The 16,459-nt window shown below is 43.2% G+C and overlaps 1 protein-coding gene across 8 annotated transcripts in view; it reads right to left on the bottom strand.

Moving 5' to 3' along the window:
- Nucleotides 1–16,459, bottom strand: part of LOC109984142 (microtubule-associated protein tau) — a 49,287-nt gene that overhangs the window by 13,265 nt on the left and 19,563 nt on the right. For 6 of the 8 annotated variants that reach the window (XM_065951857.1, XM_065951854.1, XM_065951856.1 and 3 more), the window contains exons 2-5: nucleotides 16,376–16,448; nucleotides 10,522–10,580; nucleotides 4,102–4,277; nucleotides 2,579–2,653 (exon numbers count right to left, since the gene is read on the bottom strand). In XM_065951857.1, the coding sequence (XP_065807929.1) occupies nucleotides 2,579–2,653; nucleotides 4,102–4,240 (214 nt within the window). In that variant the 5' untranslated portion in view covers nucleotides 4,241–4,277; nucleotides 10,522–10,580; nucleotides 16,376–16,448. Of the gene's footprint in view, nucleotides 1–1,096; nucleotides 1,319–2,578; nucleotides 2,654–4,101; nucleotides 4,278–10,521; nucleotides 10,581–16,375; nucleotides 16,449–16,459 lie in introns of all 8 variants that reach the window. The other 2 variants (XM_065951859.1, XM_065951860.1) reach the window with 2 other exon arrangements.

Genomic DNA, 16,459 nt, shown 5'->3' with positions numbered 1-16,459 from the left:
ATACTGTACAACCTTGTGCTAGGGCACATTAGTTTAAAGCTTTGCTTGAAGCATCCACAAAAGCCAGCCAATACAGTAAAGCCGAGGCCCTCTGCACATAGATACAGTAGCTCTCCATCAAGCAAAACACACAGCGTAGTGTCTTTTGCAGCAGGCCACAACAGCACAGGGGAGGTTTACAGCACCTTAGATAGCGTGCAGAACTGGAATGAAGGAATGAGTTGCATGATGTTAGATGATAAGAACTACATTTTCAAACATCAATTTAATTCCTATTGTAATGCGGTCAAACTGATGATTAAGATTTATTAGATGTTTTTAAATGTTGATGGTGTTATCACAGTTTCTACTAAGGCGCAAAAATACTGTGATGTGAATTTATTGGGGATATTATTTATTCTTTAATATAGAGAAGGATGATGATACAATCCAAATAAGGCTGGAATTTATTGCCCAAAGTTTGCCTTGAGGAACAATAGGAAAACAAAATAATCATTTGCCTTTGCATGAAATGAAAACAACATTGAAACTCAAAGCAAGTGAAATACAACAGACTTAAAATACATTCACAATGTCCCCCTGCAGGTGGGTGTACTCAGAAACACTCTTGCACACAATATCTAAGCAGAACCCACATGAAAGATATACAGACAACTTGTTCTTGCAACACTCAAGTCTACAATGCTCCACAGTTCAGACAGTGATATTTGCGTTTGCAATGTAGCTGGCAATACAAAAGTGCAGAAATGATCAACTACAGTATGGTTGATCTGGTGCTCTTATGTTGCTCCAAATGAAAAGCAAATGGTTATGTTTGCATGAAAAAGCACAAAAATCTAACTGCTATGCCACTTTATTCTGCACATGGCAACTTGAAGTACTGCAGCAGAAGCTGAAGGATTTAGAAGCAAGAAACTACGGGAGGGTTAGCAGCAAGGCTCGAAAAACAATCACAGTTCAGAAATCAGGAGAGGAAAGTTTTAGTAGCATTCACCTCAACACACTTTCATAGATGAAGGATCAACAGTTGCTCTCACATATCATAAAATCACACAATGAGATTGGAAGTATGCAAAACCCATGAAACCACACACACCTTGTTGTGATGGACTCTGTTCAACTGGATGACTTCCTCCATTGAGGACCTCAGGGATCTGGGCTTGCTGGCAGCCCAAAGCTTGGGGCTCTGATAAATAATCTGTCTGCTCTAAGAGCAAATCTCCAGGCTGCTCATATGCCACCTCCTCTGGGTAACTTTGGGGCTCCTCTGGAGCCTCCTCCTCTTCCTCTTGTTGACTGACAACCTCTACTATATCTTCTTTGAGGGGAGTGGGGAGGGAGACACATAGATGAGACATGTAGGACAATAACACTGGGTTTACATGGGTTACAAGTGGAGTTGTTCAGATACCATTTTTTCTTCCTGATACAGATTCTTATACCTAGTCGAGTATTTGCTGTTACTGAGTACCTTCTGATACAAGAGCCTTAAAAATATATTAATTTTATTGGTAAATCAGGGTGTTACTATGCACTAAACTCAGGATATGACACGAATAGAAGTTTCTAATGGCAGCTATTATGCACACACATATATTATTTCCAATTAACTGATGTTTCAAAAAGAAGGGAACGAGTGACATTTCAGTATAAGAGGCTTTTCCGATCTTTTTCTTTGGTATCAGAACAACTCTACTTGTGGTTAAAGACACTTTCAGCTTTGATGGAGATGCATGTGATGCAATCAAACACCTCCTGGTTTACTTTTCATAGATTAATGGATCACATTCATCTAAAAAAGGAAAACAATACTCAGTGCATCTAAATACAGTTGTAGTAACAACCGACTTCATCCCTTAATAAAAACCTAAACATGTTTGCAACTCATTTTGAAACATATCCAATTTTTCACTACAAATCTTTAACAGTATAAAATGTAATTCTTCTGTTGATTATAATTATATAGCATTAGATCTGAAACCATGCAGTGGGACTATCTGATTCTACAGTTTGATGATTGCATGCCACATGCAAAAAGGGAACGATCAGAAAAACAGACTGCGCTGTTCTCTGGGAGATAAAGAGCTGAAAGTCAATCTGTGATTTACTCGTTGAGAAAATCAACACACAGAATGAAGAAAGGAACAACAGAGGAGATGATCTGAAGGGGGGAAGTGGATTAGTGAGATGAAGGGCTCCAGTGGCAGGTTGAGCAGAAGGAAGTGTGTGTTTTCTAGCTATGATATGCAGTGTTTTCTCAAATAACATACTATTATGTGTTAGAAAGCGGCTATTGAGCTGTTATGACTAAAATAAAAAGGTGTGTGAGGTGTCTCCTCAAAGGTGATATGACGAGAAGCTGACATGCAAAGAGAAAGTGACCACTCGAGATTAACAAATAGGCGACCAAAAGAAAGAGGAGAAGTTTTTCTAACCATGCGAGTGGGCTGCCATGTTTTTCCTAATCTTATGACACCCTTAAAGCTGTGACCTTTTTGACATGTTTCCAACCACTCTCTGCACCATTCACTCTCTCATCCTGAATGGGCGGAGCGGTCAGGAGTGTGTGTAGGTGTACCTTGTGCCACAGGCCCAATCTGCTCAGCGGATGGAGAAGGGGGAGGGGAGGGAGGCAAATTGGCTGAGTCATCCACTGCGAAGGGAGAGAGAGGGAGAGAGAGGGAGCGAGAGAGGGAGAGAGAGAGAGAGAGAGAGAGAGAGAGAGAGAGAGAGAGAGACAACACAGGGGAGACAAGACGTGGATGGGAGGAAGGAAATGAAAAGCTAATAACAGAGCCGACCTTATCTCTGTGGGTGGCCTTGCTTTTGCGTTTGATACAATACATGTTCTGTGTGTGTGTGTGTGTGTGTGTGTGTGTGTGTGTGTGTGTGTGTGTGTGTGTGTGTGTGTGTGTGTGTGTGTGTGTGTGCGTGTGTGTGTGTGTGTGTGTGTGTGTGTGTGTGTGGATGCATATCCCACGCTCTTCTAGGGTTTGATTATAAGCTAGTTTGGGCTTAATATCCAGTGCAGATGCAAGCAGACAGAGCACCAACTTACCTCAGATGGTGTTCAATGATAACAAAAACACAAAATAGAACTCAATATTCAGAATCTACCATATAATCAATGAAAGTCATTGATAAAAACACTATTCACATGAAAAATGATGATGGAAAATGTGGGAATAAAGACAGCCTGTCTAGACATTTTCCCCATTTCATCTACTCTAACCTGTCTCCACTATCACTTCCTCTTTCTACCCCTCTGGATTCCCTATTTTTTCTAATTAGGCTTGGATTAATGACTGTGCAGACAACTATTTAAATAAACACAAACACTACGTTAACTTGTAGCTTTTTTAGCAAGCATATCAGTAACACAAAAGCTCTGGCCATATTCTGCAGCTACTGCGCCCTTAACAGAGAGTTTTCTCTCCTTTACCTCCTCATGTCGTTTTTTTGTAAATATGTTGTAAAGTTGTTGTACACGAGTTAAGATTTTAAACTTTGCTCAGTATTGTGGTAATCCCATTTTATCATGGACACACTGAGCAAATCATTGTAATTCATGTACAAAGAGTTCCAAAGTTATCATCAATAAGCAGCAAAAAAAAAAAAAAAAAAAAGACATTTAAGTCGAGCTGATGCACACTCGGACATTAATTTGGGCTCTAAAAGAAAAACACAGAAAACATAATTGCAGCTCATATGCATGCATATATGGAACAAGTTCATGGTGAATATGGGTCCCCTTAATATAAAATGCTCAAAATACTACAACCAGTTCCTGCTCTGAGTTGTTCATTATGATATGATAAACTAGTTTCATTTTTAAGACCTAATAACTTTTCACTTTCAGCCAACTACATCCTCTTCATCCAGAGCTTCAGGGTGTTTATCTTGGATATTCAATGCATTTGTGAGGGGCTTTTACCTTCTGCAGCACCGCTACAGAAAAGGATCCGTTTTAGGGATTGACTGTTTTGCACCATGGAGACAATCAGATTTACCCACAGCTGCAGACCCATCCAATCAATGTCAGTAATCCACTGATGCGTGCCTCGTACACACTTGCAAAACACACCCTGTCTGTGTTTCTACCTGTCGTTCCAGGGTGTGCAGCTGCCCCGCCGTGGTATCCGTTCTCCCTGTACGCAGAGCTGTAGGCGGAGTAGCCATTCTCGCCGTTCTCCTGGCCGTTTGAGGCCCAGTGCTCGTCTGGCTGTCGACCGTCTGCCATGCCTGCCTGCTGGGACGCCGGGGAGGGGACGCGTCACCTGACGGAGCGAAGGAAAGGGAAGATAATTAGGAGTTTTGCAAAAGGAGACAAATGGAGATAAGTTGGTTGTAAATGGTTCGAGAATGAGAGGAGTCAAATCTGCAGCAGTTGCTCAAAGAGAGCAGACACATGATGCTGAAATCAGCCACCAGAGGGAGTAAGATGCAACATTTGTTTTTCTCTGCCGGCACATCTAACTGGTCTTTGTCTCAGCATCCACGTGCAAAGACAGGAGGCAGGAGGATTTCCATATCAATTCTACATTCATTCTTACACTTGAAGAGAGGATGCCAGAGCAAGTCCTTCTTAAAAGTGGACTGAAGTGTTTTTTTCCCTCTGAGCTTAACAGGTGAAATGTCCCCTTTCGAATTTGCACTGAGTACCATCCGTCCAAAACACAACAAAGAACACATTTGTACAAGACATAATCCATATTTGTCAAATATGGTCCAATTAAGGCAAAAATGTTTTGGTTCACTGCAGCAGGCAGCGGGGAAAAAAGCCTTTGAACACACCCTTCATATCCCCCTCACCAGTGATAAGGAGGCAGTTACTATGGCAACCAGCCCAGGTCTTATGGGGGTCCAGCAGATGGGTTTGACAGGCTTGCCCCATTCACACAACAAAGTGCTTCTTCACACACACACACACACACAAATCCATGACAACAAGTGCACCACATGAAAGAGAAGCAGCAGCTATTGTCTTTTTTTAATTTAACTTTTTTTGATTTTAATAAAGTGCTCTTAAAAAGCTCTTTTCCACCAATTATAACAGCCAATCAAGTGTGCATTACTACTGTATCTACATTCTAATCAAGCATGTACCCTCATAAAGGGACCCCCCCCCCCCCCCCTTTCCCTCTAGAGGAAACACAAAACCCTGCTTTTTAAACAAGATTAGCAGGGGGCCCCCGCCTCGCCTGGCAGGCTAGGTGGCTAAATAGCTTCATTATCATCAAACAGCTGCGGCTAATTTCATTGTAACAAATTATCATTGGGTTCCTTCCTCATCCTGCAGCTCGCTTCTCTGGTCCCTTTCTTCTTTTCTAGTAACTGTAGCTTTTCTTTTACCTCCATTTTCTGCAAGTGAAAAGTCTGACGCCACTTTCTGCTCAAAAAAAAAAATCTTTGAACCGCAAAGCATGATGGTATATATTGCTCGGATAGTGACCATCGGCCACTGTGTAACTTATCTTTCACAGATTCGTTAGCCGTGCTTTAGCTGCCCTTTCCCTCCCTTCTTGTCCACATGTTGATTTGCCATCTTGACTCTCTTATCTTGCACGCCTTCCAAACTCGTGTTCCCCTTTTTACTCACCCTAACCTCGTCTTTGTTGTTGTTGTTGAAATGCACAAAAAAAAAAAATCCTAAAAACAAAAGCCTTTAATGAAAAAGAAAATGTATTTAAACGAGCAAATTTGGATCCATTTGGACAGAAGAGGGTTAGATATGTCCTGCTGCTTTCTGTCTGTAAGCTAAGCTAGGCTAACAAACCAGCAGGCTACAATATTTAACCATGAGAGTGGAGTACAGTATCTTCTTATGCCAAAAAAAAGAACATTCCCCTAACTTTTCTTTTTAAAACTTAGTTATCTTTTACAAGAAAGAAAGCAAGAGATCTAAAATATTAGCATAATCCTTTGTGAACTATCTCCCATGCTCATTTGTCTCTCTCTTGCTTCCCTCTTCGTCCCTTTCAAAGTCTATCTCCTCTTCTTCCCTGCAGCGCTTGCATGACGACAGGCTCTCAGTGATCCCGGCTAATGTCTGCTGCAGTGGGGAGACGTGAGGATCAGAGGAGAGCAGAGGAGGAGATAGACCCACTGACACTCTAATATATCTACTGGGCCAAACTGTCTGAGACTGAAAATCTCAGCCCCTGGGCTCCGTCACAGGCGGGGTCTGGTCCCAGCTGTTGCTAAGGAAGAAAACTGGAGCTCCTGCAGACACATTGTGCTGATGCCGGCTCTGAATCGCATTGACCTGCTTTCAGCTGCTGTTTTGGCAACGTTATGCCACACTTCACACGCTGCCCTTACAAAAAGGGTGTCATAAACCTCGGCTGCTTACATAAATCCTTTGTGTTTCATTTGATTAAAAAGCACCACCAAAATACGAGTGAAAAGCAAAAGCAGTTCCCTCACAAATTAAACACAATGCATGCCAGGTGTCCACATCTGCCCAAAATAACTATTTCAATAGGTTGGCTCAGTGTGTTTACCTATGCTTCAGTATTTGAATTTTTCCCTTAATTGCTAAAGAACAACTCCACTTTTTAAACAAAGTACGTTAAGAAGAACTGGTTCCAGTATTTTGACCTGTGTGACTCAAATGTGACCCAGTTGGACCAAAATGTCAGTGATAGAAAGCACATTTCATGACGAGCGTTTATATGAAATGTTATATTCTAAACAGTATTATTTTTTAAAACAGGAAATGCCTCATTTGTTTCCCCATGCCTCATTGTTTATCTTTATCCTGATGTCTCGGGTTAGCCTACCCTTCAGGACCTTGCTCTCCAGGCGCACCCTGTCATCCTCCTACGGTTAACGTGATCCAACATTACACCTCTCTCGTAGCTCTTTACAATTCTTATTGTGTTATAGAAAAATGATGAAGTGTTTCAGGGTTATCTTGCCGAACATATGAAACACTTTAGGCAGAAAGTTCTCACTAGATTTATTTTGTAACGACAGTAAATTAACAGGAAATACTCTTTCATCGTTTTTAGATACATGACTTACTAACGCGGCATCATTCTCAGTTCAGAGTTAATTTTGCTTTGTAGCTATTTTAGAAGTTTCGGTGGAATAATCCTTTAATTAGAGGAGAAATAATAAATGACATTTGTTTATTTTTAGGGTGACGACAGGTAAAAACAAACTCATTAACAAACCCAAACTTCCTGATTTGACATCTGGTAAAATCTTTGTAAATGAGCCTTTCCTCAATAACAAAAACATGACTAGCCAGAAGTCTCGCTGTTAGCCCTCGTCTGCTCAGCATGCAAACCAAAACATTGTCCTGATCTCTAAAGGGTTAAACCAACACCACCAGGAGACCAAAAAAGGAACGTCAAATCCAATTACATCTTGGCATTGATGTCTTAAATTGAACCTGTCAGCGTGATCTCTCACAGAAAAGTCTAGAAGGTGTGGCAGGAGGCCTGAGGCTCGTCTGACTCGACTCTTCAATTTCCTCCCTTTTTCTTTTGTTTTTCATCATGCGCCCCCCCCCCCCCCCCCACCTTTCAGATTTACTTCACTCTACCTTCCATCGTCTGCATCCTTCTTCCCCACCGACTCCACCCCACCCTGTCCCTAATCCGACCTCACTTCTCATCTCCATCTGTGTCTCGTCTCGCCCCGCCACCAACCCCACCCCAATCTGGGTCAGTCATCACGCCTCTGTGGAGCGCCACTCACATCGGAATGTCAGCATCCATTTAGGAGGGAGGCTGGAGTCCCTGGCAGGCCGTCTCAGTAGGCCAACCTGGCCTTAATCCCCCGTGTGAGAGCGAACGAGTGTGTGTCTTTGTGTGTGTGTGTCAACCTATACTATAAGTAACCGTTGGTGATAAGCTTGCTTCCCGTCTTTAGGTATCTGCCCTCCAATCATTGATTAACACTTCTCTTACCCATACGTCTTCTACTGTTTCATCAAGCCTGAGTTCTCTTTTTCCCTCTTCCAAGATCGATGTCCATTAAGTTTAAATGATACCATTTTGACCTATGAATGTCTGACTCATCAGCCCTTAATTTGCTGAGCAGTCCGACGTTTTGAATAGACATTTGATCTTCTCTGATTGGATACTTTAGACCAAATTCCCTCAGAGGGACATTTAAAGGTACCTTTTTTCTAAACAGTGATAAAATATAATTAATTGTGGGGGGGGATAAGAACCAAAAAAAGCAACTCTGGGAAACCAATTTCCTCGCGTGCAAACTGTAAGGTAAAACTAATATTGTATAAAACTTTGATTCATTTTTTGACCAAAATTTTGTACAAAAACTGCATGAAGACAAAGATGTGTGCACGTCTATCCGTGAAAAACAGCAGGTTTAACTGTTCAGTAACATTTAAAGGACATTTAAATAAATAAAAACTCCTCAGTTGACTGTAAACAGCCTTGTAAACTGGCTTCTACACGGCATGGACAGTAAGTCAACAATAGATGATGGATCCTGAAAGAAGGACAACAGGACAGTTAAGGGTCCCATATCCTGCAACAACTCAGAATGTAGTTGCTTCCTCCTCCAGAGCAGACGGAGGATTATTATGTTTCACTGACTCAGCAAGACATGGGGGAGGGGGGGGGGGGGGGGGGGGCTTGAAGTATAATGAGCCGCTGCAAGTGTGTATGAAGTGTGTGCACGGTGAACACCAGGCAGCATGACGAGTGTGGCAAAACATAAACGCACACTCATGTGGAAGAGGTGCTGGTCTTATTCCACATCTTGCAGATTAAGTACCGTAATAACAGCAATATAGGTGCACCTAGATTATACCACTAACATGGGCATTTTGAAGAGTTATTGGGACCCCGATGTGGCTTTATTCCTAAAATAAATAGAAAAATGTTAACAATCTTGTAATAAATCCCTTTAATTGACTCAAATGTAGCGTTAGCGTAGCTTTTTTTTGACACACTTTAACTGGAAAAATAGTCCACTGCAGGTAATTTGTAAGATCAAAGGACTTTTTAAGACTGAAGTAAATGTGCAAACTGATATTTTGCCCCTTGAGGACGAGTTAAGGTTGACTCTAACTGAGAGAGACTCAAACTGCCTGCTGAGATTTATTCCCTCCTCTCGACGCCTGCGTGCTTGGCATTTCATTCACTTTAGTTGCAGCCCTCCAATCTCATCAGACGAGATATTTCCCGGCACACACATCAGCCCCGCCCCACTCTGATGTCACTGTTCCCATGGTGATGTGAGCCCCAGCGTGGGAGGGGTCAGTGGAGGATGCTGGCTGCAGAAAGCTGACTTTGACCACGTTATGGATCTTGAAATAGGTCACAAGATCCTCCAGGCACAGCCCCCCCCCCTCCAGGGGTCCGTCCCACAACACTATACTGACACGAGCCTTTTAAATCCATCGATACACTGATGATGGCGGCTTGGCTGGTGATGTAACGCTAGACTTTAGGCTGGTGTTGATGGGGGGTGGTATCCTAGTTCAGCACTAGTTTTGCTGTGATAAGGATTTTAGAGACAAAAAAGGGGATAAAAGGGGACAAGGTTTTTAATCTCAGGCTGGAACAGTTGAATTAAGGATATTAGACGACTGTATGTTTTTTCAATGCTTCAGCAAATGTATTTGATCTTAAAAAAGACAGGTTGCTGAAGTTTGAACAGGCATTCAGTGTTTTAAAAAAAGGAAACGTGCAGCGGCTCCATCTATGAGGATTTGATTGACAGCTCACAGCCTTCATACCTCAACACATGCCCTGCCCACTTCAACCTGAACGCTGGCACAGACACCCAACAACGTAACCACAGGCAAACAAACGCACCCATCAAGTTAAAGCCAGGCCTCTCGGACTGGGAGCAAACATACTGCTAACATGAGCTAAAGACAGACGCTCACACACGAACAGAAGACTTCTCTGAAACAACTCCTCTGAACAACCAAGCGTATCATATCGCGCCTGTATCGCTCAAGAAACTCAAACACATTTAAGCAGAGAAAGCTCAAAACAAGAGATCCTGTTCTCGACTTAATGACTATTTGGGTTTGATGTCATGTTTCATATTTCTGACCGCCAAAAAGCAAACCGTCCTCTCTCTCACTTTCCCACATGTTGCGGCGCATAATTCCGCAGCTATTACATATCCGCAAAGAGCCAAGCTAATCATCTGGCTGAGTGCAGCCACTTAGATCTGACTCCTGGGGCCCCCCGTGAGTCATGGGAACAGTGAGTGTGAAATGTCATGGAGAAGAAGAAGGAGAGCATGGTATATCATCTGGCAGCAGTCCAGACGTCTGTGTTTCAGGGGGTTAAATTCTCTTAAAGCTGCATTCAGACATCACTTCAAACCGCTGTCATGGTTTAGCACTGTGTCCATTTCTCTGAGGCAAAACACTGAGGGTGGAATCTCATATGCAGCTGTGATATTGCACTGTTATATTCAAGCTTCACCAAATGTATAAACCTGTATGATTCCATCTCTTCTTGATTGATCTGCAACTGTGAAGTCGCTGCAAAGTGGAGACCTGTTGGTGCACAGACCTACCTCAGAGAGCTGCCTTCACGTCGGGATGAAAGGAGCCGGGATCAGGGGTCTGCTCAGACCTGCGTTCAAAAAACAGAGAAAGTGACTTCATGTTAGGACAGCAAGAAAATGAAATCAATAAGGAGTTTTATCACGAGGTCGAGCTGAAACCTGTTGATCAGCACTGAGCATGATCTCGAGAAAACTCTAAATTTGAGAACTTAGAAAGAAGACGGGACATTGTTTCTGAGCAGAGGATTAAAGAGATGATAATAATCAAAGAAGAAAAGAGAGGGATTATCTTTCAGAAACAAGTGATAAGAAGTGATGGCTCGTCTTTTTCTGCCAATAAGACGGGCTCCACTAGAGAGCTTTTTTTTTTGAGATTTTGGTGTTCCTCTTGCATGGCTCCGTTGGGGCTGAGCCAGAGGATGAGTTCAGGCTTAAGACGGCCATGAAGAGAGACAGATTTGGCCGTTTACATTTACCTACAGAGCATCCTGTTAACAGTAAAACAGTGTGAAGGGACCAGGGGGGGATTCTGGCGCCAAAACAGACATTAGGACAGAAGAAGAAATGGAGAGAAGAAAAAAAATGAGGGAGGGGAAGAGAGCAGAGGAACGATTCTCCAAACAGGAAGGAGGCTGATTTATTACTGACGAGAGAGTAAGAGGCCTGGAGTTTAAAGAGAAGGAAACATCTCAGAGAAGAGGAAATATGTCTCTTGACTCATCCTTCTGCTTTTAAACGTAGCTTGTATTTTTAGATCTTTTGTCCGTTCATATTCAGCTGTTTGTGGTAATGCTGTACCCAAAAATATCAGACACCAAGAGGAAGCAGGCTGATATTACAGACTGAGATAGAGAGGAGAAATTTGAGAGGGAATAAAATAGTAAGAAACACAAAGAGGGAGAGAAAAGGGAAGGTAAGGTCAGAGAGGCAGTAATATGTCTAATGGGGCCAGTCAGGGAAGCTGAGCAAAGAAAAAACAGAAGGGACAAGTAGATGGAATAGCAGTGGATAGATATGTGTGGTTACAGCCCAGTCCTAAAAATATCAGGAGTGACAAGAATAGAGTCATTGAAGAAGTCGTGTTTTTAAAAGCGTCACAGTAAATGATTCCTCGCTCGAGCAGCGACTCGTGATCTTGATCCAAAACAAGAAAGTGGAGAAAATGAGCTGTGATTGAGGGGAAATAATGGATTCACACGGGACTTTGTGGAAACAATTATCTTTTCTATCATTAAAACCAAATGACTTCTTCTTCTGTCACTGCTGGGCTCATGTGATTGTCCTTGCTTGTTTGTTTTAATGCCCACCAGAAGAAGTGTTAACATTTGAACTCATTTATCGCAGCTTTTACTCAATGAAATGACAATAATTTGACCGATTAGACCTGCAGGATGGCCATCAACTCAACAAGGCATCTCCTTTCTGTCGAGGGAAACGGTTACTGTACAACACACAAACAATTTGTCCAGAGTCTCGACAACGGAGGAAACCGTTGACACAGTTTACTGATCTGCGTGTTTCCTCCCAGGAGGAAAAAGAGGCCAAATGGGTCAAACCCGAGAGCAAAGACAGAAGAGACGGCGACGAGGAAGAGTGGAAAATATCTGAAGGAGGTTAAGGAGGTCAGAGGCTGACCTAATCCTCAGATTTGACTTCATCATCAGAGTCTTAACAGGAAATGAATCCTGATCTCAGCAACGGGCTGAAAAGGCCGATAAACCTTCCTGAACTTTGCTGAAAGGAGCAGTCGAGATGAGAGAGCGGTGAAGTGGGGGCGACATCACAGAAAAAGTATTTCGGGTTTGGTTTTATTGAGCGGTGCTTTCGGCATTACAGGCTTTCCTTTAATTCTGGTGTATTGATCTCTAACACGGCTAATCCTGCGGGACATTCATTATCCAAATCTCACCATCAATCATTTTGGAAAAGCAGCCTTTAGAACAAAAGATGAAAGCAAACCGACACTGTATCAAACATCACATTAAGCCAGAGTGGGTCCATTCCTCACAGTCTTTGGATTGATTTTTTTACCGCAAACCCTCCTGCCAGAAAAATCCTAATTTAATGCCATAGACTCCCCCCCCCCCCCCCCCCCCCACAACGGCTTAAAAAAGGTGCGCTTTCTTTCATCATTTTAAAACATCATGAAGATTCCCAAGCTTATCCCAAAAAAAAAGAATTAAAAAAAGTGTCCGGACCTGGAAAACATTTTAGAATTGGTCCATTTTCAGTTCAGTTTCTTGTGTCTGCCACATGTCTTTTTTTTTTTTTTTTTTTAATTTCAGTGAATAAATCTGTTTTTTTGATCGAGGTTAGTTGTCACGATGCAAAAGGAAAGAAATTCTTTCACAGCACAAATGAATGTATATCCTGGTACCACCATCACACTGCCATGTTAGCTTGTAAGGGCGATCGCTATTAGTGAGAAATGTGAATATTGCTGAAGCTGCCCGAGGTTTGTATTATATCTCTCTAAGACTTTGTTGCTTCTGCCAGAACTAATCCTACCTTCTACAACCGGTGTTAGAGAATATAAAGTGATTTTTTTTTGTTTTTTTGCTGATTCATGCTCATAATGTTGCTGTAGAGTCGCTCTATCGGTTTGTTTGGACTTATTGTAGGTCCATCCTGGGGGTCCAGCCTCTGCATTTGGCGGCGCATCTCTCTCTTTTCATCCTCTTCTATCTTGGCCATCGACCCCATTTCCTCATCTATAATTCACAGAGGCAGCCTTCGTCTTTCTCCACACACACACACAACCACCCCACCCCGCCACCTCGGGCCAATGCAGGCCTCCATACAAACACAAACACACAAGCATGTTTAATGGATCAAAGACAGGAAGAGAATGACGAGAAATATGACTCAAACTAACGCAATCAGCATTTATAAATATTGTCTTTCTGATTGCAATCACACCTAAGATTCCTCGTTTTTCATTTCATCGAGCGGTGTTAGGCGTCAACAGCTCCTCATTATCTCTGCGTTGCTGGACTCATGTAGCGAGTAATTGCAGCTGTGATTCACTTTGACTTTTTTTTTTAATCACGACTCTCAACAAAGTCCTCAACTCCTTTGTACGGGAAGGGCTTCTGGTGCAATCTTACAGGTGAACAGAGAGACGAGCGATTGTTTTCTACACCTCCACACTTGACGCAGACGGTGACAGAGGGGCCCCCGCTAATGAGACAAACTCTGCAGGGAGAGAGGCTCGTTTAATTAATCTCCAGGAAGAAGACATGAGAGATGAGCGGGCTTATTCACCCGTTTGGAGAGGAATTCAACTGATAACTGAGAGCAAGATATTGCTTTGCAAGATCAGAGATTTGGGCATGGAGAGAAATGAGACAAATGAATGTGGTAGCGTCATCGCATTCCCCACAGATTGGATGTAAAAATCGGACGCTCTGTGCCCGTCATGTACGAGCTCAAACACAAGTGAGCAGAGTGAAATATGTAAAGCAGGCAGGACCAGGTGCATGTTTTTGCGCCCTCAAGGCGACAGCTGCACTTGAAAGTGAAGACAGGTGGGAGAACTGGTTTCGTATTCATATAGATGTAGGTTTCTAAATGGTTTCTGAGCATTACATCCACATTCGTCAATCAACAGGAGAGCACAACGCCGTCTGAAAGGGAGCCTGCGGGCTACGAGTTAACAGCCATGAGGAACTTTTCCACTCGAGGACGCCTAAAAATATGCACAATATCAGATTTGTAAAGTTGTCTGGAAGATACCATCAAATTACTCCAGCCTTTTAACCCCTTAACCCCTTGAATTTCAAAGTATTTGACCCCAGCATGATTGCAATCTTTCATCGTTCTGTTTTAGCCGCATGTGTCTTTTTTTAGTCACCTCATTTCTTTGACATCCAGCTGCACACCCATCAAGTGTCACTTCTCAACGGACACTTGGGGGCGTTTTGTCAAGGTCGAGGGTGGTGTTGACTCGACTGCATTATACATTCTTCTAGACGGTGACAAGAGACTTCAAACGAGACAAACGAGGAATCTCTTAACTTTGAGAATGGCGGGTTCTTCCTGGAATAACGGACAGTTGGAAAAGCGAAGGTGGGCAACACAATGACACCCTCTTTCACATTTGGCATTTTGAGATTCTAACACCTACATTTTTCTCCATTACATTCAAACGTCTCGCTGACTAACACTGGGAACGGGCGATGTCGACTCCTGAACAATGTCCCTCCCTCCCACTGATTCTGCCCTGCAAACTCAACAGTTGGTGAACCGCCTGCCACGGTGGCCTCCGAGGGTAACATGACCTCGCTCTGAGGGCATGAGCTCGGCAGGCATAAAAGGCGGATGCAGGAAAAAGCGGAAGAGGGGGAGATGGATGATAATTGGGGGGACAGGCCTCCATTTGTGACCCTAAAAATGAGGACAGAGAGAGGGGTTGTGTACCCCCTTGTCCTCCCCTCCGACGCCATGGCATGTCATGCCGAAGTTGGTTCCCAGGAAACGACAGCTCGCCTCGGAGCTGGCCTTGCCCAGCGACCATGCAGGCAGACGGTGACAGAGATAGATAGAGAGAGGGGGAGGATGGCGGTGAACTGGGCGGGGGGGCACGTCAATGTGGATCTGACAGACACCCTGGTGGCTTCTGGCACAGTGTCAAAGATCAAAACAATGTTCAGCTTAAAACCCCAAAAAGTTCCCTCACTTCAACTTCAAGTGATTCAGATTAAATGAAGAGCAGTGTTCAGATGTCCTTCATCAGTCTTTGTGGGTGACGTTATCTTGTGTTTACTTACTGCACAAGTCACAATCCAGAACATTTGTGCGAGCTAACTAGCCAGCAGTCAGAGTACAGACCAATTACAAACCTACTAAAAAGCTAGCAGGTAAATAACTACCAGAATCTGTTATTATACTTTCTTAGAAAATGCTATTCCACCAAAATAAAAGGCTGGACAGCAAATTGAGTAATCAGAGTAATGTCTATTATCTTTCGCTTGACTGGGGCTAAGTAAGAACGAGCCTGACTCATAAATAGAAAAGGGAATGAGAAATAAAAAGAGTGTTATAAGGAAAGAGAGGGAAGAGGAGGAGAGCAGGAACACGCAGGGGGAGGACTACACAAAATGGGAGGGAAGAGGTAAAGACCAACTGGGAGGGGGGAAAAAAAAAAAAAGGTGACGCCTGGGAGTCAGAGTTGGCGTCTCATCACTCCATCACCACCTGCTCAGATCGAAACCGCACGCCTTCAGACTCCACCCAACCCAGCCTTCAGCAAACTTGTCACAGCCAGATATGCCGGCTGTGACAGGCAGTGCAATGTGTCCTGTGGTCTCGCTTGGCTTGTTGTCACTCCCACGAAGAAACCACCAACAATCTGTCGGCTATGAGTCGGTTACCGCCAACAGCTACCCGCCATCCTCTAAATATATCACAAATGCCCTTTGTCTTCTAATGGATATGATGTTTAACACGTCTCAGGGTTTTATAAGCCTTGTTTTTTTTACACACACTCCAGCACTCCACTCTCAGGGTGAAATGTGCCATCCTCCTGGCTGAATAATCAGTGATGTCTAGACGGGGTACGTCACAAAGACTATAGGTCACCAAAACACAGAAACAACCCCTGGCTTATCGCATCAGCTCTTTTACTCTGTTGTTTTTATATGTCAGCAGCAAATAACCTGAATAATTAGCAGCCATGCAAACAAAGGAGAGATGGTATGAAAGGAGACTGAAGATCAGAGGGAAGCTCGTAGGAAGAAGAGTTTATATCATCAAAAGAAAGATATAATCGGTGGCTATAAATGCTTTGAAAAAAATGCAGATGCCTTAGTAAATTTAATTATTATGTTCAAGGCTAACAAGCAAAGAAACGAATGTGTCTCACCTGGTGGGGACGGGCAGTTACTCCAGCTTCTTGTACGTGAAGAGGGCTCAAGGGGAGGGCAAGGCAGCGGCTTCTGCACAGAGA

Source organism: Labrus bergylta, chromosome 24, assembly GCF_963930695.1.
Source record: "Labrus bergylta chromosome 24, fLabBer1.1, whole genome shotgun sequence".
Lineage (NCBI taxonomy): Eukaryota > Metazoa > Chordata > Actinopteri > Labriformes > Labridae > Labrus > Labrus bergylta.
This window is presented reverse-complemented; position numbering and strand designations above follow the sequence as displayed.